This window comes from Onthophagus taurus, chromosome 2, assembly GCF_036711975.1.
Source record: "Onthophagus taurus isolate NC chromosome 2, IU_Otau_3.0, whole genome shotgun sequence".
Lineage (NCBI taxonomy): Eukaryota > Metazoa > Arthropoda > Insecta > Coleoptera > Scarabaeidae > Onthophagus > Onthophagus taurus.
This window is the reverse complement of record NC_091967.1, coordinates 27,616,084-27,639,187: the sequence shown is the minus strand read 5'-3', so window position 1 is coordinate 27,639,187 and position 23,104 is coordinate 27,616,084. Positions and strand designations below refer to the sequence as shown.

General features: G+C 32.0%; 2 protein-coding genes across 3 annotated transcripts; both read right to left on the bottom strand.

Annotated features, from left to right (window-relative positions):
- Nucleotides 1–1,781: 1,781 nt before the first annotated feature.
- Nucleotides 1,782–11,418, bottom strand: LOC111429386 (uncharacterized). The gene is made up of 4 exons (XM_023065283.2): nt 10,974–11,418; nt 6,210–6,486; nt 5,680–6,099; nt 1,782–5,617 (listed from the first exon to the last, which is right to left on the bottom strand). The coding sequence occupies exons 1-4, from the start codon at nt 11,019–11,021 to the stop codon at nt 5,451–5,453; spliced, it is 912 nt and encodes a 303-aa protein (XP_022921051.1). The 5' UTR covers nt 11,022–11,418; the 3' UTR covers nt 1,782–5,450.
- Nucleotides 11,419–18,246: 6,828 nt separating this feature from the next.
- Nucleotides 18,247–19,753, bottom strand: LOC111429385 (uncharacterized). Of its 2 annotated transcripts, none has more exons than XM_023065282.2 (4): nt 19,415–19,753; nt 19,106–19,350; nt 18,565–19,055; nt 18,247–18,504 (listed from the first exon to the last, which is right to left on the bottom strand). In XM_023065282.2, the coding sequence occupies exons 2-4, from the start codon at nt 19,275–19,277 to the stop codon at nt 18,400–18,402; spliced, it is 768 nt and encodes a 255-aa protein (XP_022921050.1). In that variant the 5' UTR covers nt 19,278–19,350; nt 19,415–19,753; the 3' UTR covers nt 18,247–18,399. The 2 variants fall into 2 exon arrangements, with proteins under 2 accessions (XP_022921050.1, XP_022921049.1); XM_023065281.2 differs by having other exon boundaries at nt 19,106–19,339; nt 19,415–19,751.
- Nucleotides 19,754–23,104: the final 3,351 nt, after the last annotated feature.

Here is a 23,104-nt window from a genome sequence, read left to right as displayed (position 1 = left end):
ACAAATATATATAGTTTGTTGGTTATATTTCTTATAGTTATTGAATAATTAACAAAAACTCTTTTTTCTTCAAACGTTGCAAATAATACGGCGCTAAAGTGAAATGTTCTTCAACGTTATGGCGCTAAAGTGAAATTTACTTTAGCGCCATAACGCTGAAGTACTTTTTTGCTATGTTGATCTTAGCAACCGTCGTTATGCAACAATGACTTACTTCTACCGCGAGTAAACACGACAACAAAGTTGTCATTTAATGACGTTTGAAGAAAAAATACTATGTTTTATTCGGAAGAGAAGCAGATTCGTTTGTGGCTGGTCCGTCATTGCCGGACTCACTTCGTTCGTCCATCGTTTATCATTTCATTTCACGTTTAAATGCAAATTTATAATAGTACATTTGTTCAATAAGTGAGGTTAAATCGATGTGACGTTAAGTTTTTGACATAACATTAAATGAATTCTAAATGTCATTAATGTCATTATACAGAATTTGGTCTTTTTATTAATTTATAACCTTAGAATAAGCAGTTTTCGAAAAAATGTTGTTTGATACACGACAGCGAAATTCTTTTGCATTCTCGAACGATTTTTTTTGCTCGCTAAAGCTCGCAAAAAAAACTTTCGTTCTCGAATGCAAAAGTGTCATTTCGCTATCTTGTATCAAAAATAACTATTGTTGTATCTAATACTAATGTATGTATTTAAAAGTTAATGTTGCTATGGTGATAACCATACATACATACTATGATGGAACATAAATGTATCAATTTTTTTTGTTCTTTCTAAAACTATTGTATATATTTAAAATGTAATGTTGTTATGGTGATAACCATACCATGATGGAAAACATTGTTTCCAATAATTGCTAAAGTTTGTAATAGTATTTAAAAATTCACTAACAACTCTGGCATTATGTGCTGGTGCTCCGTCATATTGAAAATATATCATTTAACATATTTAATGGCAAATTGTCGACCAAAGGCTCAATGGGCTGCCTTAATATATTGAGGTATTTAAGTGAGTTTAAGTTTTTATGGTAGATACTATATGCCAAAATTCTATTATCTAAAAGGGCACACCATACATTGAACCCTGATCTTCTTTGAACACTCAGAGACTTCATCGGTCTAGATGGCATTTTGAACAAACAGCAGATTATTTAATTTTTCTAAATATTATCTACAAAATTCTAATCTTAGATTGACAGCACGTAAATAATGAGTTAGGCCCGCTTTGTATGGTTTATACTTATTTTTCTTTCATATTCGGGAGCAGCGGCTTTTCGGTCAGACGTCTTGTTCAATTTCTCTGCAAGATGTTGATGGATTTATCGTAAGTAAAGCCAACACATTGACTTCATCCTCTTGCAGGTCATTTTGGTATGTTTTTGCACGTGGTTTGGGGAAGGACCAAAAATCTATTAAATTTTCTGCTAACCGGCTGCAGGTTCTTACGTGCGGTTGTCTTCTTTCCGGATACCTTGTGAAATATAATTCCGCGGCTAACGTCGCATTCTTATCTGATAACATGTAGCATTCCATCACGTTACATTTTTCATAATTTTCGAAATTCATTGTAAAGTTTTATTCAGTTTTGTTATACTTTTTTACTTAACATGCTGGTGCTTCGTACCAGCACATAATACCAGAGTTGTTATCGAATTTTTAAATACAAATTTAAGCAATTATTTGATACATTATGTGCCATCATAGTTAGGTTTACCATAATCATAAATTTGCAAACCGGGACAGGCGTGGAAACGAAAAAAAAAAACCTTAGGCTATTATTAAAACATATTTTATTAAAACCAAAATTATTTAAATTTTATCCTTATACCATTCATATTTTTCGCTAGAATGAACTTTTTTTAAGATTTTATTACTATTTTTAATTTTTTCATAAAAATCGCTACAAGTAATTGAAAAGTTAAATTTACAGTATACTAACGCTCGTACTGTAGCCTCTAACATACGGCCTCGATCATCCGACCAACAAATCTTCATTATCGAGAAAACACGTTCTACAGGTGCAGAGGTTCCTGGTAGACACAAAATGTATTGCAACATTTTGACTAAATTAGGTGCATCAACATGTTGCGCTTGAAAATGTTTGAATAATTGAACCCATTTGTCAACATACTCAATTTGGGCTGTTGTTGTACTCCACTCTTCGTTGTGTGACGCAAAAAATGCTTTACCAAGCAACACCTCGCCAAAGAGATCATCAGTATTAATTTTTTGATGATCATTTGCACCGTGTATTGCATTAATAGTTTCAGCAGATCGTTCAATTTCATCTCATTTCAATACGTGTTGCAATCCAACCCATGCAAAAATATCGGCACCACCAAAACTGTCTTCCCACAATTCAATGTATGAAAGACATCTTCTATAAAAAGCAGTTACTTCCGTCATAAATTTATTGACATCTTGGCTACCATCAAGTTTTCGCAGCAATAGTTTTGCTCCTAACGGGACAAACTAAAACTCTCATTATTGTTCGAGGTTTACATCATCGTTAATCGGGACAAATTACTCAACCGGCCGGGACGATTGTCCGAAACCGGGAGAATCCCGGTCAAACCGGGACGTATGGTAACCCTAATCATAGTATGTATGGTTATCGCCATAGCAACATTAACTTTTAAATACATAAATTAGTTTTAGATAGAACAAAATGAATTTTTGTTAATTATTCAATAACTATAAGAAATATACCCCACAAACTATATATATTTGTTATCAGAAGCAAATACCAAATTATTTTAGGTCATAGCCAACTATGGTTTCCATTTAAAAAAATAAAGTTACTTTTAAAATCTCGAAAATAAAAGATGGGAAAAAAATTCTACCTTAGCCACTGAATTCTTCGTAAAAAGTTGCCCATATAATGTTTTATTTATAATCTCCATCTTTGATAATAAGTGAGATATTCGCGAATGTCGTTTTCGCAAAATTTTCAGTTTTTGCCGATAGGGCGAAAACAAAAGACGATAGCTGTTCGGAGTTTTCATCATTGGCATTTTCTCGAAAAACGAGATCACGACATGTAAGCTACTTTTTTTCTATCTCTTTTAGTTTCGGAGATAGCCTATGCAGACATCGAAATTGGGACACCTGTACACGAAATCAACGCAAAAATCACTTTTAAGTGATCACAACTCGTAAATGATGTACATTATTTCGCATTTACTGTGGATAATACTTTCGATCGAGATGATGACTTAAATTGGTCCATTAATAAAGGATATAGTTATAGGTTTAATTAATTAGTTTTTTGTGTTGTCATCAAACGTGTTTCATATTTCGAACCCGGCATTTCGGCATCTGCATTCAGCAAGCCTCAAGCTTTCGATCGAGAGATAAAACATTCAAGTCCGTCAAACCGTTCTTGATTAAATTTAAATTATTTTTTTCTTGTATAAACAACGACCACTGTGTCATTCTAAGGACAGTACCTAGTACTGTACACTGTACTAACAAGGTTAACGGAAAAGGATTGAGACAGGGAATTTTGTGATTTCGATAGAAATTATAGCGAATCGGATGGCCTATAGATCTTAATAACCGAGTACATTGTTTATAAATTATTATGACTTAAAACGTAAATGTACCTTGTTTGGACATACCTACCTTATTTGCAGCTAACTTTGCATAGGTAAGTGAATCTGTTTAATTCCCGAAATTAAAACGTTTTATATTGAAAATAGGTACTTTTCATGACACACTATTAAATCAGTAATACCTACCTGATTAATTTAACAATTTTTGATATGCGTTTGAAATCATGTTTGATTTACACGTTTTTTTCTTTTTCAATAGGATTCGCCGTTTTAAACAATATTGTCATTATTTAAGGTAACAATAAATATTAGTATAAAAATTTCTTTATATTTACAGCCTGTTATGTTGTCAATGGAATTTGAGTTGAAACAGTAATGCTTTTATTTTAAAATGGTAATTTTTTCTCACAATTATAGAATAAGGACTATGTTTGTTGACGCAATTAAAAAATTACCATTCCATTCCATTGAATTACCATTATACATTTCAAGTATACAGGAGATCTTTTATCGCCAGAAATATGAGATGACTCATCCTCAAGGACACATTAAGTACGTTAAACAATTGTTGTCTATTTCTTTTCATTTGCATCTTCATACCGAATTGTAATACAAAGAAACTTTTTTCATTAAGTGCATAATTATTTTTATTCTACTTGATAACATGGTGATATCAATATATTTGCCTCAACATGCCCAAAACCGTTCCTAGAATTGCTTGTAAACCATCTAAATTGTCACAATTTATAGTTATAGCAATTTGGTTTTAGATTTTTCACATTTTGTAACAAGCCATAATTGATTACCAGGGCACGGAACTTTTGTAACAAAACGATACGATTTCCCCCCTCCACTCGTTCTGATTAAAAGAACAGCATACTGTTCAGTGGGAAATTAAAATTTCAAGTTAGGAAAAAATTGTGTTAACAAAAATTGTTCCTGAAACAATTCTAAACAGACTTTGTCAACATCTTTTTTTGATTTAATCAATAATTAAAGAGATAACCTCAAAATAATAATTTTTAAATGTTTATACATAATTACACTTAGATGTTTAATTAATAGAGATGTAAACATTTTTTGATAAAAACAATAATTATTGAGATAATTAATTTTGATAGCATACTATTCAGAGGGAAATTAAAATTTCAAGTTAGCAAAAAATTGTATTAACAAACACTGTTCCTGAAGTAATTCTAAACAAATTTTATTAACAACATTTTTTGGTTAAATCAACAATAAGGATATAACCTCAAAAATATTAATTTTTGTAGTACACTGTTCAGAGAGAAATGAAAATTTCAAGTTAAAAAAAAATGTTTTAACAAACACTGTTGCTGATGCAATTCTTAACAAATATTGTTAACAACATTTTTTGATTTAATCAATAATTAAGGAGATAATCTCAAAATATTAATTTTTCCATTTTTATACATAATTACACTTAGACGCTTAATTAATAGAGATGTAAAATTTTGTTATTAACATAATTAATTCAAAATCGAAATTGAAACAAATTTTATTTAAAACATTTTTTGATAAAAACAATAATTATTGAGATAATTAATTTTGATAGCACTATTCAGAGGGAAATTAAAATTTCAAGTTAGCAAAAAATTGTATTAACAAACACTGTTCCTGAAGTAATTCTAAACAAATATTGTTAATAAAAATTTTTGATTTGATCAATAATTAAGAATATAAGCTCAAAAAATATTTTATATATATATTTTTATATATTTTTTATTGAGAAAATCGTTCTAGAATTTAATTTAGAACAACTTTTGTATGAAATTTTCTGCTGAGAACGAGTGGAGGGGGGAAATCGTATCATTTTGTTACAAAAGTTCCGTGCCCTATTAATTACAGTAATTAATATTAAATATATTTATACTTCTGTAGGACTTTGCCGAGGCGTTTTAGGTGTTTCACGCCCTTCTCCCCACTTTCTAGCCGTATATTGGACATATCCTGGATCTCCTGGAGTGCTTGGTGGTCTTTCAGGACTATTTTGGCCGTTTTTAGGATAAAAAAAGGTTGGCACAACATATTGACCTAAAACGAAAACAAATATAAATTAGTTTGTTACTAAAAGATGAAAAATCAAAATATTGAACCTCTGCGTATTTTACTCCAAACTGGTGAAGATTCTTCTAAAATTTCTTTTAAGTCTTCTTCACTTCCGCTTTCATAGTCCTTGCCATAAATATCAAATTTCTGCGGTGCTTTTGATGCTTTTTTGAAGCTAATCTGACCATTTTTGAAGCCGTTTGGACGTTTTTCTGAAGGAATAATAATTTTTTCTGCTTCCAGTTTGGGAATATGGCCGATTTTGGCAGTTTCAACCACGAAAATGTCGGGTTTTTGATCAGTGTTATGGGATTTGTGGTCTTTTAAAGATGCCTTTTTATTACCTTTAGGACCGGTTAAGTCCAAAAGAAATAAAAATGCCGTTGCTAAGGATAAACTACCTAAAACAGCTGCGTTGTCCACTAAGTCTTTCGGTAAGTTCTCCAAAGCTGCTAATTCCAACGCTCCTACAAAAATTTATTATTAAAGTAGTCATATTACATAAAATTTTAAGAAGAAATTTTGGTTAAAATAATGTCTGAACACTTTGAAGTGTGGTATATTGTTTGGGAAATACCTAAAACGATAAACAAAACAGTTCCAACCAACAATAGAATAATTTCGGTAATTCTGCGCCCATTTGGAAGTTCACCAACTAACTTTCCAATAAACAAAGCCGTAGTGACGATTGAAAATCCACCGTAAGTAGCGTCTGCAACTGATGAACCAATTTTATCCCAAGTTACACTTGTTAACAGACTCCATTCCCTCGATAATTTTTGTAAGTATAAAAACAACCTTGAGGTTTCATCGTCGGTCACTCTTTTGCAAATTAAACAAGAAACTACAAAAATCTGTAGACAAAATTAAAAATGGAGATTAATACAATTAATAATCAGTTATTATAGTGTAGATAATTAACAATTTTAAAGGATCAGAGCTTTTCTTTTTTAAACAATAAAAAGATCTCTACCAAGGAGTTCTATTGTTATGTAAATAGTAAATAGGCGTTGCGCAGTGATAATTAACAATAACAGAATTGCTTTAGTCATAGTAAATTGAGGACAAATGTAAACAGTTCGACCTTTCTTGTTAATTAGTATGTAGATATAATAGAGTCTATAAATCTACTTTAATTTTATGGACACGAATTTTCAAAAGGACTTATACATTTTTCTGACTTTATAAACAATAAAATATAAATTTCTTTCGTTTTATTTTATCTTTTACAATAATGGTTAAGTGGTATGTTAAAATTAAAAAATTAACATACGAACTACCAACTGTAATATCGAAGTTTTATAGATTTGGAAAATAGGGCGCTCAAACAAAATTATTGGGCTCTATCAATAATAGGTTGATGGTCTATGATATGACGATCAGCCAAATAATAGTTCGAAATATCTTTTGGGAGAGGATTTTATGTATGGTGGATAGACCAGAATAATGAAACATTCAATTCCAATTTGTTCCATCGTCTTTGTTAGACTTCACAATTCAAAACTGACTAAAACAAAACTAATATAAGATATCAGCATGAAAAAATTTACATACACTGCTGGATTATTTGCTATTTTGTTCTCGTTTTCTGAACGTTTTTGTACAATTTTAAAGCTTCGTAGATGACACAATTACGGTTTTGGTATATACAGGATGTCCCGTATCTTTCGCATCAGAGCATTATACGGTTGAAGGATGCATTATTCTGAAGCGATTTTTCTAATAAATTTTTTTCGAAATGTTTATAATAACCGCACGGGAGCTGTTTAAAGTTATCCGCTATTGTCCAATATCGGACGAGTTTGATTCACCGAAAAAGTTTATTTTTCTTTCCGTGTCGAACCTATTGGTGATTACACGTGGAAAACGAGTTATGAACGGCGCGGCGAACCGTGCGAATTCCCGTGCGGTTATTATAAACATTTCGAAAAAATTTTATTAGAAAAATCGCTTCAGAATAATTTATCCTTCAACCGTATAATGCTTTTATGCGGAAGATACGGAGCACCCTGTATAGTTTCCGCTGTAAATTACTACTTTACGCTTCTTCTTCGTTATAAAGAGCAACCACAAACTTGTGTGATATAGAAGAAATCTGGACATCAGCTTTCACCATTTTCAGAAAGTTATATCTTCTTAATGCTTAACAATCGCTATTCTCATAACAAATATACCATATTCAATAGTTTATGTAATCAGGTGTCTACATGAAGTTTCAGTAACGAAATCACTATTTTCAAAATTTATAGAGCATATCACTCTTGTCGGAAACAGAGACTGAAAAGAAAGAAGATGATTGATGGAAAAGAGAAGCTGAACAGAGACTGGGGAGAGACAAAGCAGACTGGAAAGAGTTTATAAATGGAAGAAAGCAACTAAACTTAGAAGAAATACAGTAGATAGAGATTAGTAACAAAAGAATGAGACTGCTAACAGAAGATATTGACCAAACAGAATCTGAAAAGAGAAAATCAGACTGACAGAGATGGAGACTGGCAAACTACTGCAAATGGAAAAAGAACTGGAAAGTCAAGATAGAGACTGAGCAAAGAAAATGAAATCTGCTAAGAAGCAGTAAATACAATAAAGACACTACTATCTTTAGAGATCATTATCTTCGTAACCGCTCGATATCGGTTTTTTCAACGCAGTTTTAACCAAAACATGACAAATAATTGCGTTTGTCAAATACCGTTATCAGTTTTTCAAAGTTATATTCTGTAATTTTATAAAGCGATTTAAGTCAATTAAAAAGAAACACAAATAAGTCATGCAGACACAGGAGGGTTCCACCCAATCGGAAAAGATGGTCTGGCATGGCGTGTGTTTCAGACACAGGAAGTCGGTATTATAAGATAAAGGCGCGACGTACTGTCTGGAACACACTATCTTTTCCGATTGGACGGAACCCCCCTCTCCCTGCATGGCTTATTCTGTTTCTTTTTAATTTATAATTTGTTTAAATCGGTCTAAAGCAATTTAGAGAGAGATAACTGTGAACAACTGATAACGGTATCCGATAAACGCAATTATTTGACATATTTTCGTCAAATCCGTGATGAAATCCACCCAGCCCTTTTCGACATAACGGCATCTTTCGACGTACGCAGAAATGTTCAATGAATACAACAAACATTATCCCAATTTTTTTCATCGAGCGATTGCGAAGATATAGATCTCTAAAGTGAGTCTTGATTTTTGGCACGCATAGTAGACAAAGAAGAAGAAGACTGGAGAGAGAGTACTAATAGAAAAAAGAGACTGACAGACTGGAATGACGAAAAGGATACTGGTAATAAAAAAATACAGAGTGAAAAGGAAAATATTGTGCTAGAAAAGAAAGAGACGGGAAAGAAATTCTAAATGCATAAAAGGACTAGGCAGACAATGCAGAAAGAGCCTATAATGCAGTACATACATTGAGGAGATACTAGAATAACATGAGGAAAATTGGGCTGAAAAAAGCCAGTAAACAGGACTAAACAGAACTGAGAAGAAGAAGGATGCTGGCAAGAAGATTGGAAGAGATATGCAAGAAAAGAACTAGACAGAGACTTGAAAGATAAGAAGCAAAAAACATGACAAGGGAGAGGCAATGAAATCTAGAAAGAAGCTGAATAGGACTGGATAAAGACAAGATGAAGAATGGGCAGACAGAAGAAAGCTTTCTAGCCTTTCTTAAAAGTGAGAATGAAACTAGACAGAGGCAGAGACCAAAACTGAAAGAGATTGGTAGTTGAAGATAGATGGAATAACATACTTAAGAGAAAGATGGAAGATCCAAAAGAGACAGAAAGGAGGGTGTGGGACAGATGATAGAATAAAGACTGAGACTGGAAGGATAAGGTGGTGACTGGCAACAAGAGATCGACACCGAAGAAATTGATAATAAAGAAAAAGTGGCAGAGAGAGAGAGCGGAGACTCAAAAGAGACTGTAAATGTACGAAAAGGTATTATAGCCAGAATATAGGAAGACTGAAAGGGAATTGAAGAGACAATACGAAACTAATACGGGAAACTAATACGAAACTGTAAAAGATAGATATGCCGTGTCCACCAAAAAGTCAGCAACACCGTTTCCGTTCCATTGTATCTACATTTCGGAAACTTAGTTTATGTGGGAGGTTCATACCGACCTTTCAATCTAAAGTATTTTCAAGGCCACTTCTGGTCCCCCGGAAGTAGAGCACAACTTCCTTATTTTAAATGGAATGCTATAGTTTTTATCGCAGCTTTTAATTATATGCGAAAAAATAAGTTGACTTTGATAGAAGTTATTGGCACCTAGCCTTTTCGTTTTCGAGTTATTTTGATTTTAAATTTTTCTTGGCAATTTTCACCATGCTCTTTAAAACTCTATGTCTTGTAAACCACTATCAACGTTTGGAAGTGTAATATAGTGATAAATGTTTTGTAGTAAATATAAAGAGAATTAAAATTTAAACTGTATACTGTATACTAATATTAATATTAATTATTTACTAATACTGTATTGGTACACATTAGATATGTGTGTGTGTACACTGTTGTAATTTTGTTGGGTTGGGTCAATAATAAAAACATTGTTTTGCTGGAAAACAATCCCATTTTAGAATGTTAAAAAATAATGTACTAGTCTCGAAAGATATTGTTTTCAACGGTCTAAATACTATAAAATTTAAAAATAAACCAAAGAAACCTCATCGTCAATTCCTTGTCGTCTTTAAATGTTAAATTTGATATTGACACTAAAAACTGTCATTAAAAACAGTTGATCAATCAAATTTGATGATACATTCTAACATTCAAGATTCAAGGTGAATCATGTTAATTAGGTATCAAGATTTTGTGCAAAAATTTGATATGGTTTTTTGATGTTTAACCATAAAATTAGTATGAATTTATAACATTAATGTCATTTATGATGTTTAATTGTTAATCTTTATTACGAATGTAAATTTTAAAGTTTAAAATGTCCTTTTATCTTAAACTGTATTATTATCATCTGTAAATATAAATCAATAACATTGAAATTTATAATATTGTAGTATGAACATACATTTTTGATCTTTGTGATAATTTTAACTTTCTAAAATGCAACTTGTTCATTATAATCGCGATTTACCCTCTAGTATTCCAAATAGTTTAAACCCGAACTAAAAAGAGTGGAGCAAAACACGTTTTTTTTTCATAGAATGAACGAAATTACTCATCAATAAACTATTACACTGTAGTAATTTATTTTGACATTCAATATTTTCAGAATTGAGTTTCTTGAGAAAATGTTCATTTACCTAAACTAATTCATTTTTAATTATAATCACATTTCTATGTTAAATGATTTTGATAACTTGTACTTACTAATTCTAATAACTTTAAAAATGTCCATCTATCGAATTTAACTGCCATTTTAATACGATAATAGTTATCACGACTTCAATTATTTTCTAATCACTTAACACTTTAACTTCATTTTTATTTTGTATTATTTTTTCATAGCGTTACTAGTTTATAAATTGTTATTGTAAATCAAGTTTTTCCATAGGTTCCTGTGTGATGATTCACTTAAAAAAACTGGGCGTAAACTGAAGAAAAATGTTGCTTTCGTATATTTCTGTGCACCATTGTTACGATAAAATTACGACCTCGGAGTTTTCCCACCATTTTTCAACCTGTGTTTCATAACCTTTGTTTATGTCTTTAAACGCATTTAAAAAAGATTTGATATACCTATATTTTAATCGCACAACTTATGTAATGCGAAGTTATCTAACAAAGTGCAATGATCGCTTAGAGTTACTAATTGAGGTCAAAAAATATCTTTCCAACAGTAGGCACAAAGTAAAAGACCGGCGTTAGTAACGCTTTGTTATACTCCATATTAAAAATATGTATCAACATTCTCTTCGTTTATTTCACATAGGGTCGCAGCTCTTTTGTTTTCAAGCTATGAGCGATCAAAGTTAAGCCAAAAATTTACATTTCATTTTTTATTTCGGCTATAAGTAAACCTTATTTTCAAGCATGCGTTAAGCTTCCCTGCCGCTCTCTAAGAGGATGAAATTCACAACCCCTTTGAATTTTTTATAAGAACTTTTTAACACCATGGAATATTAACACAAAAAATATGAGTTATATATCTCATTCTTTAATGATACTTTTTGTCTCTTTAGTTTTTTCATTAAAGATAATAAGAAAGATATGTTTTCGTGCAAAAATGCATACAGTGCTAGCGTAAAGTAACCCCCCCCTGTTTAACTTCTGAACAGATTGAGATATCAATATGAGCAAAAAAACGTCAGTTTCTATATTTTATCAGCACAAATATTGTCTTATGGAAAATTTTGCTATCACTTTTAGTTTTTCCGGAAAATGGATCAACTTTGTTTTTTTAAATGGAACACCCAGTATATTATGGTATCTTCCGAAAGAATAAAACAATACGAATCCAACGATACCTCACAATCAAATATCGGTTTATTAGTTTTTTACATAAATATTAAACAAAATGCGAAATTTCGCCGGAAAAACCAACGCATCTTCGTTGACTACCTGTCGAGATACAATGGGCCAGATAAATGGTGGACGGTCAGTTAAAGGTCGGTCTACGCTCGGGTTAAGCAGGGTTAAAATCGGCAATTCTTTTAGAATGTTTTTATGAAACAATCAATGCAAGAAAAGGATAAAAAGAAAGTTCTTCTTAAAACTTCTAAGAAAAAATTGTCATAACAACAATTTTAAAGTTTGTAGGTACCTTGAAATTTTCTATTTAAGGCAGCATGCAAATATTGTCCTTCATTTCTATCTTGGAATTCTGCCCGACCAAGTATAACCAAAGAAAAGCGAGATCAAAATGGCTAGAAGAAGTTTAGAGCACAAAATCGGAGGAATTTTAATATTCGCTCGTGCTGACAGAAATGTACATGAAACAGAGCGACAATTTAATGAACGATTTCCTGAACATCCAATTAGTCGAAAATATTTAAGACAACTTGTAAATAAGTTTTTGGAAACTGGAAGCGTCGAGGACCGCAAAAGAACTGGTTGTCGTTCAATTTCTGAAGACACACAAGTGCACATGTTAACAGAAGTAGTTAATGCGTGCATGATGTCTGCTGCTATCGCATCAACGTGTGATGTGGGTCCAACAACGGCGGAGAAATATTTTTAGAATTGTTTCAGTGATGAATGTACTTTCTTTTTGGATGGAAAATTGCATCGGCAAAATGTACGTTACTAGAGTGATTTTACTCCACATGAATATCGTGAAGTTAACACTCAATTTCCCAAGAAAATAAGAGACCAATATTCCTAACCGAAAATTAGACCGGAATTGTATTTAAGATTATTAGAAGAAGATATTAATTCAAGTCTTTTGCAAATTGTACACCAGAATCCTGACGATTTTGAAATGGCTCCTCCACATTATGCGGCAATGGTACGAAATTATCTTGATACAAATTTTAATGGACGGTGAATCGGTCGACGTGGGCCGATTGAATGGCCAGCAAGATCACTAGATCTGACACCTTTAGATTTCTTTTTATGGTGTTATTGACGAAATTATTGACGTCTGCCAAAATATTGATCATCACATGTTAAGCCGTGTGAGAGAGGAAACACTACAAAAATGTTTGTTCCTAATAAATAAAAAATTCTTTTATTATTCAATAACAACACTAAGCCAATTTTTCAACCAATACGGCAAAATCTTTAATAAAAAAAATTTCATTTCTTATATTGACTTTGATTTTTTTCTTTATAAATATTTTTTGATAAAATATGATTAATTCATAAATTTAATATACTTCAAAAATAAGTAAGGGAACTATCAATTTTAAATCCGTCTTAGCTCGAGCGTATAGCTACCGTTAACCTACCGACCACCATTTAACTGGCCGATTGCATTTCGACAGGTAGTCGACGAAGATACATTGGTTTTTCCGGCGAAATTCCGCATTTTGTTTAATTTTTATGCGAAAAACTAATAAACCGATATTTGATTGTGAGGTACCGTTGGATTCGTATTGGTTTCATCTTTCGGAAAATACCATAAGAGACAGAAAGGAGGGTGTGGGACAGATGATAGAATAAAGACTGAGACTGGAAGGATAAGGTGGTGACTGGCAACAAGAGATTGAAACCGAAGAAATTGATAATAAAGAAAAAGTGGCAGAGAGAGAGAGCGGAGACTCAAAAGAGACTGTAAATGTACGAAAAGGTATTATAGCCAGAATATAGGAAGACTGAAAGGGAATTGAAGAGACAATACGAAACTAATACGGGAAACTAATACGAAACTGTAAAAGATAGATATACCGTGTCCACCAAAAAGTCAGCAACACCGTTTCCGTTCCATTGTATCTACATTTCGGAAACTTAGTTTATGTGGGAGGTTCATACCGACCTTTCAATCTAAAGTATTTTCAAGATGGTGGCCATTTCTGGTCCCCCGGAAGTAGAGCACAACTTCCTTATTTTAAATGGAATGCTATAGTTTTTATCGCAGCTTTTAATTATATGCGAAAAAATAAGTTGACTTTGATAGAAGTTATTGGCACCTAGCCTTTTCGTTTCCGAGTTATTTTGATTTTAAATTTTTCTTGGCAATTTTCACCATGCTCTTTAAAACTCTATGTCTTGTAAACCACTATCAACGTTTGGAAGTGTAATATAGTGATAAATGTTTTGTAGTAAATATAAAGAGAATTAAAATTTAAACTGTATACTGTATACTAATATTAATATTAATTATTTACTAATACTGTATTGGTACACATTAGATATGTGTGTGTGTACACTGTTGTAATTTTGTTGGGTTGGGTCAATAATAAAAACATTGTTTTGCTGGAAAACAATCCCATTTTAGAATGTTAAAAAATAATGTACTAGTCTCGAAAGATATTGTTTTCAACGGTCTAAATACTATAAAATTTAAAAATAAACCAAAGAAACCTCATCGTCAATTCCTTGTCGTCTTTAAATGTTAAATTTGATATTGACACTAAAAACTGTCATTAAAAACAGTTGATCAATCAAATTTGATGATACATTCTAACATTCAAGATTCAAGGTGAATCATGTTAATTAGGTATCAAGATTTTGTGCAAAAATTTGATATGGTTTTTTGATGTTTAACCATAAAATTAGTATGAATTTATAACATTAATGTCATTTATGATGTTTAATTGATCTCGAGCGTATACCTACCGTTAACCTACCGACCACCATTTAACTGGCCGATTGCATTTCGACAGGTAGTCGACGAAGATACATTGGTTTTTCCGGCGAAATTCCGCATTTTGTTTAATTTTTATGCGAAAAACTAATAAACCGATATTTGATTGTGAGGTACCGTTGGATTCGTATTGGTTTCATCTTTCGGAAAATACCATAATATACTAGGTGTTCCATTTAAAAAAACAAAGTGGATCCATTTTCCGGAAAAACTAAAAGTGATAGCAATATTTGTGCTGATAAAATATAGAACCTGACGTTTTTTTGCTCATATTGATATCTCAATCTGTTCGGAAGTTAAAAAGGGGGGGGGGGTTACTTTACGCTAGCACTGTATATAGCATATATAGCATGTTTAGCTATAATTATTCTAAAAGTTGGCTAGGAATTGCATTTACGTTGGATCCTCATAATTGTTGATGATTGTTAATGTTTTGACTGTTATTGAGCAAGAGCATCAATTTTTTTAAAATTGTTTATTATTGTTTTAAAACAACGTAATTTGTTCAGGCAGACATTCATTTTATTTATGGTTTTTGTTATGAAAATCACAACTAACTTGTGTTATTTTATCAGTACTAGATCCTGGTAAGTAGACAACTTCCATAGCCAAATATAATTTTTTTTATAGCTACGCTTTGTCGCACACTATAGCATATTTTATTTTTTACGCGAAAACTATTATCTTTATAGAAAAAAACGAATAAGTACCATTCAAGAATAAAGCTCAATCTTTAATTTTTGGTCCAACTTTAATCGCTCATTACTCGAAAACAAAAGAGCTGCGAAGTTTATATAACAAACATGTCTTATTTTGGCAAGTATTACGTCATTACTATAAGATCAAATAACAACAAAAAAATAAAAACGAATAGCGATGAATAGCAACAAATAACAACGAATCACAATGAATAACAACAATTCACACAAGAAACTCCACAATACTACTCAAAATAATCTCATTAACGCACAATAAACTATTTCAAATCGAATTTTGACACTTGGAATTGTCAAATCAAAACATTTGGTTGCCATGGTTACGCACTGCTACTGCTATTTTCTATATCAAATGAATGGGAAGTAATAAAACTTTAAATTAATTTTTCTCAAAAATTTCGTTATGTAACCGATATTAACATTGTACATAATTCAGAAAAAAATCCTCTTTCAAATTCCGATATAAAAAATGGGGTGTTCCATTTAAAAAAACTTTGATGACGTCATAACTCGTTTAAAAATGGCGAGAAAGAAATAGAGAAAAGTATAGCATGGTAATTGGATCAGTTAGTTTAGGCCCACTTTTACCACCTCTAATAAAGTGGTTGATATCTTCCGCTAACGAATAGCGCAAAAATCGTGTTTTACCATCATATTTATCTCGTTGGTTTACCGCTATGAGGTTCGGTATAAAAATGTATCTGTCCGAATAGGGTCGACTCGTTTTTTACTAGATGGCGTATCATTTATATCTAACCTTTGTTTTGACATAAACTAAAGTGCGCGGCGTATCTCGCATATGCCACGTAGCACAGCCGCGCATACGTTTTTTGATACGTCCAAACTGGCGCGTGGTAGAATTGTGTCCAACAAACGCTGTGCGTTGCCGCCGCGCAATGTCTGGGCACACCTTTAGAAAGGTTTTCAGTATCGTTCCAAATTATTTAAAATAATTCTTAACATTTTAAACCTGATTCGACAATCAAATTATAGACCATACTTCTTAAAATTATATACTTGTTCCCATATTGTCATAGTTCTCACAACATCCTGAACACTTTTTTAGAAGATGGAACTTTTACAATAAATCAAAACAATTGAATATCTGTACCATAATGTACTACTCTGGGCCTACATTGTTTCAGATCTTCTTCCTGCATGATATACCTGAAACCAATTCGAAGCTAGAAACATATGTAAATGACAACTTGCTAACTGAAAGAAATGAAAGCTGATTGAAGAAATGCTAAATGAAAGTAGCATTTCTCGAAGTATTATACCCTACGTTCAGCCTGATTAAACTAATTTAATGGATAGCATCCGCATTTCTTGGATGTCTAACCCTTTCTGCTGTCTAGCCAATCATCTTGATCTCTAGGTAGAGTTTAGTTTTCATATAAGCGCTAAGCTATCTATATAACATCATAAATTAATTAAGTTGCTCAACTCATCAATAACAAAACTGTTACAAAAACAAATTTTTTTTTATTGGCTTATTCGAAAGTTTTTTAAAATTGATTGACCCTATATATTTTAAATTTTTGATTCTGAGGCTTACTTTTTCCAAAAAAAAATAATAAAGTTTGAAACTACAGGGCGCGAACTCCAAAGTACGTCACTCAGATTTGAGCGTACGATTGGAGCGTATAAAAATCAATAAAATTCCTGGAGAGAGACAATGCTACGAATCTTATGCACTAGAAGAAAACAGGAGCGAACGTAACGTCTTCTTACTTAAACCGTCATCTGGAGTCGGGGCTGGGAAATTTTAAACTTTTACATTAATTATTGCAAAAATTAAACAATTTTCGAACGTGAAAACGTTACTAATCCGTCTAATTTAATTTAGATTATCGATTTTTTGAAAGACGGTCTTTCTGACCGATTGACCTTAACGACCTTATTATAATGTATGATGTTCCTCCCGATATGACCTTACTGAACTTATTTACTTTTTCGCGTATTTTCTTTGTTTTCGTGTCACTTCTTATTTTATTAATTTTTGCATTCTCTAGATGAAGCAGTTGTTCGAATCAATAGTAGCAATAATATTAATGAGCCCAAATGGTCTGACAATGAGATGGCGTCGATCCAAATTCTTTTCGTTTTTGATGAAGATTATGAAATACTATCGGAACATCGGCGCAGTAGTATTGCAGATATCTGTATACATCTGTGTATACTGATGAGTTTCTGAACTTAATTTTGTAGAAGACAAACAAATATGGTGTGTGTAAATACTCGCCATTGTCTGAACTTGAGAAAATTGAACTTCTGCAGTTTTTTGCATTCTGTTTTCATATGAGTATTGAGATAGATGCCTCATATTAAAGGCTACATTTGCTGCGAATTATATGTGTAGAAACAGATTTCTTCAAAACTGCTTACATATTGCCAACAATAAAACAGCAGATCGCTCAAGTAAACTACATAAAATCACTCAATAACGTCTGCGTAATTGAAAGTGTGGTGCCTTTCCGAGGCTGACTTATACAATTTGTATACAACTTGTACTTATACAACTAGTATATCGACAATACATCAAAGGAAAGGGACACAAATATCGAATTAAATTCTATAAATTGTGCTGTCAATGAGGATATACAAGAAAAATTGGAATGTGATCCTTTCTTTATGATTACACGTAGAAGACAAATATAAATTATATAAACAATCAAACTAAAAACAAATAAAAATTGTTTTAATAGTATTAAATTAAATAGTAGAACTTAAACATGAATATAAAGATAAGTACAATTTTAACATTATTTACATATGTATATGCGATGAAGGGAAAAACGATATCTCCCGAACATGCTTTACCATGAATAATTTAAAAAGCTGCTAATTTTTGAACTTCAAAATTGTTTAAAACGGTGATTATCGGCCTTTTAATATTTGATTCTCCATCTTGATTCCATTCGAAAATTAAAACCGGCTAAAAAATAATTTGAGTTACAATACTACTAAATACAGTAATCATTTTCTTGTTTCTTACCGACTTTAGGAAAGCAGAGTTTGTTTCGGTGTTTAACATCACTTCAGGTTGGTTTTTAAATAACCTTTTATCAGTTGTCAAAAGTTCTAAAGCTAAATCGGTATAGAAATGCTCAAAAACTTCTAATTTGATCGCAAATCTACCGAATTTATCAATTGGATAGAAATGAATGCGTCTCAGACCAATTAAAATATTGAGAATCGATGACTGTAACTTGAAAAAGCTGGACTTTTTAATTTTCATGTTCGAAATATAAACGGTTTTCTTTTGTTGTAAACATTTACGAGCCATTAAACCATTCAACGCGCCAGACACTTGTTCGTGATTATTTAAAAGTTCAATAAAATCATTTAATTTTATTAAATTTTCATCAAATTTTATGAACCCAAAAACTTTATGGTTAACTTGAATTAATTTAAGATCTTTTAAAGCTTTCGATTTTAATAATATCAATAAAAGTTCTTCTTGAGAAATTTTTTTTGGTAAATTATCTGAAATAAACAGTTTTATTTAAAACATTAAGAATTCATTTTCATCTTACAAATAAAAATTTGATAATTTAAAGTTATATTTGTCCACCCTTTTGTGAGTTGCAAATTTTTCGATGTAAAGTGTTCAGAATTTTGCGTTTTGATGTGATCAAGACCGTAAAATTCCGCCAAACGAGACGAGTTTTCATCAACTTCCATTTCATCACCAAATTTTCTCTTCATTTTTTGTGAACTACATCGAGTTTATTGCAATTTTTAACAGTAATAAGTTTTGTTAATAGTACCTAAAAATGAACTAAGTGCTTCAATAAATACTTTCCCATTATGGCAAAATATAATATTCAAATTAAAATACATACGTTTAAGGTTCCTAAATAAAATAAAAGTTCACGTATACCAAGATTTAATTCACAAATCCGATTTCAACATTACACCTCGAAACCAACTTCCAGTAAATTTAACTATGCACATAATTCTTTTTGTAAATGAATAAAATTTACGAAAATCACGTGTGAACTATTCTAAGCCACGATTAGATACATTCTAAGTAATAGTAGGAGAATAAGAAGTAAGCAAAACATAAATAACGTTTTCTAACTGTTTTCTGCATGTGCATAACCTTCTAAAATGTCCTTTATAATCATTTCTAACGGTTACCGTTTGTAACTGTTACTATTAACGGTGCAAGGATTGTTTATAAAAATTTAATAATTTATTCATCTACCTTTTCTAATGGTATTTCTAGTTTCTTATGAAAACAATTGTGAATATACGGTTCTTATTAAAATATTTCTATAGTGTATGTAACATTTTAGCGTATTATGGAAAAAAATTAGAAACAATAATTATACAAACTAGTGTAGCAAAGAAAGTTTAGTAACTTTCTCTCATTTGTTTGCGTTTGCGTCTCTTTGCATTGCGAAATTATCAACGCTAGCAAAAACATCTACCTACTAAATTTAATTTAAACAGCACGGAAAAATTAACGGTTAAAAATTAAAACTTAATTGCTGATAGGTTTTAAATAAAAAGCAGATGAAAAGCTATGAAAGGAATTCAATTCTATAATTGAAAGATTTGAACAGCTGATGATTAACGTGGTGTATTCATTCTGTCATCAATTTTGAGGTCTGGAATATTTCAATCACAAATATGAGTTAAGACGGATAAAAAACGTCCCATAAAATGGTAATTGTTTGATTTATGTTAAAAGATTTCTCATATGACATTAAATCTTGTGAATACGAGTTCCTTTTGCCGTTTTAGAGACTTTGGACGTATGTATAATCTTCTACATTTAATGAAAAATATCGGCTAAAATTAAATAAATGAAGTATTTAACACATTTGAAGAAAATATAATATACTTGGTTAAGACTATAAGCTATTTTTTGTAACCCGTATGTTATCGACTACTCGCCATAGAACTTACAGCTCTTACTTTATATAAAAATATAATATTAATTTAACAGTAACCTCTATATCGAATCGAAATAAAAAATGATCATGTTGAAGAGGGAAGAAGCACCGGATGGAACCAGCTGCAAGACGCAAAGAACAACACAGAATAAATCATACTGTGTGAAAAAATACACAAGACCTTTATGAATCTGAAACTGCTAAATGAAAAACTATTTCAACTACACCTCAAAATTTCGAGTACCATCATATCCTGGCAAAATGAGAAAAAGATTAAATTTCGGGGTCACTCTAAGCAAGCTATTTTAACTGAGGACTGAAGACATCCGTCAAGACAATGCAAGAGTGCTAAAAACAGCTAAACCACCAAAGTCCAACTTGACAAATGGTGAAATAGAAGCTTTATATACTAGTACAAGATAGGGAACTGACATAGTGTGATGCCTGCAAACAAAAATAATGTCACCATGGTGATTGGCAGAAAGGAATATGACAACACGATAAACACTCTATTGGATCTAGACACTTACAGAAAAATTAAACTTAATTAAGTCGACGAATATTCCACCACAGGAATAGAAAAACCTGTTAGTACAAGCACCAGTAGCACAAAGGATCTAAAATTTTTCAAGTCCATAAGCCTTTCCAGATAGTCCCATAGACGTCCCACTGTAACTTATCATAAGCGCATTTAACTCACCAGCTTGCGAAATACCTCGCCAAAATATTGACGCCTTTTACAGAACCTACAGCCTCACAAGCTAAAGATTCAACACGATCCTTTCGACATATTAATCAGCTTCGACCTGCAATCACTTTTTATCAAAGGAAAAAGATATCGTCTAGGACAAAATCTCATACCTAAGGTGTCATCGAAGTACGTCCAAGAACTGCTGAAAATGACAGTTTTATGAACAATATGAGGAAGCAGTCATGAGATTATTGTTGTTACCAATCATCGCCAACTTCTATATAATTCTTTTATTGGCTTATTCGATAGTTTTTCAAAATTAAAGGCTTCTATAATTTTTTATTTTTCAAACTGGGCTTTAGTTTAAAAAAAAAAATAATGAAAATTTAAAAAAAACTTTGGAGACGTCACCGTCGTTTCGCACGCGGTTGGTTGAAATAAAAATCGATAAAAGTTGTATGAGCGAGATGTAACGTGAATTTTATGCGCTAGAAGAAGAGATCCGAATAATGCACGTTTGTTTCTTCTTGATCTTACGCGAAAAGTTCGTAATCGTCACCAAAGCTATTATAAAGGGGATTTTGAATTTTAATATTAATTATTGCAAAAATTAAACAATTTTAGAATCTGAAAATGTTACCAATCCTATTTTTATACAGTTTATCGATTTTTTGAAAGATGGTCTTTCTATTCGATTGAGAGTAACGGCCCCATTTCCTAGAAGGCTCGAGTACTTCTTAAGCCATTTAAACAGTCAGCAATCTAATGATAAAGTTCAATATGAAGGAAGAAAAGGGCAACCAGCTACCATTCCTCGATGTATCAGTAACTAAGACCAAACAGCCACAACTCAAACACGGAGTTTATAAGAAGAAACTGCACAAGAAAAGGTACCTACAAGTCTTATAGCTCGTAATTCGCATCCCAAAATTTGAATGACGAAGAACGACTTCTAAAGAACCAATGGGACAACAAGGAGAATAAGCTACGGAAAACAAATACGGTAAGTAGTCAACCTGTAGGTTTCATCTGTCTTCTATATACAGTGTGTTAATTAATTATCGTAGCCGACGTCATTATTGCAAGTATGCAACCAATATCACAGTATTGGTATTGCAATACGCAAATCGCGTGTTACCAACGACATAGTCAAGCGACTAATAAAGGACGACATCGTAATGAAACATGAAACAGTCAGCAAACTACGGAACGCATTGCCGATAGTAAAGGACAAACTTCCTTCGTTGTAGAGATTACATAAGGCGGCCTTACACCAGAGCAATAACTGGCAACAGGTAGCATAGGTACTACAGTTTTTTGGAATGTTGCCAGTTGCTCAAAAACCAGTTTGTGCGTTTTGTAGCATGCGATAGACTATTGATACCAAGGCGACGCAACTGTTTCCTCCACAGTTGAGAACAACATCATTTATTTTAACATGTATTATTGAAGTTGTCTATTTTTCCGTTTGCTATGGATTGACGTGCTACAAGTCGCAACAGGCAATCTTGTAGCACGGAGTGACAACATGTAGCATGCGATTACGTCGCATGCCACATGTTGCCAGTTGTTGCTCTGGTGTAAGGCCGCCTTTTTTAGTTTAGATTGAACTGTCGCAGAACATTGCTACACAAAGATCAAATACATGCTGGGAGCAGCCACTACTACCACGGTATGACCAGAAATGTCAGAGGAATTTATCATCATAAGAACAACATTAATAGATACTATAATAGTTCCTATACATATGAAAGGAGGTAAAAAAGATTGCAATAATTACTCAGTAATTACACTTATAAGTATACACATTAAAACACTGAACAAATCATTGATAAAAAGTCAAATTAACAACAGAAATAGTAGAAATGTACACTGGACCACATACATATACAGGGCTTCAAGAAGGTCGACAATTTAAATATTTGTTATAATAATCGTAA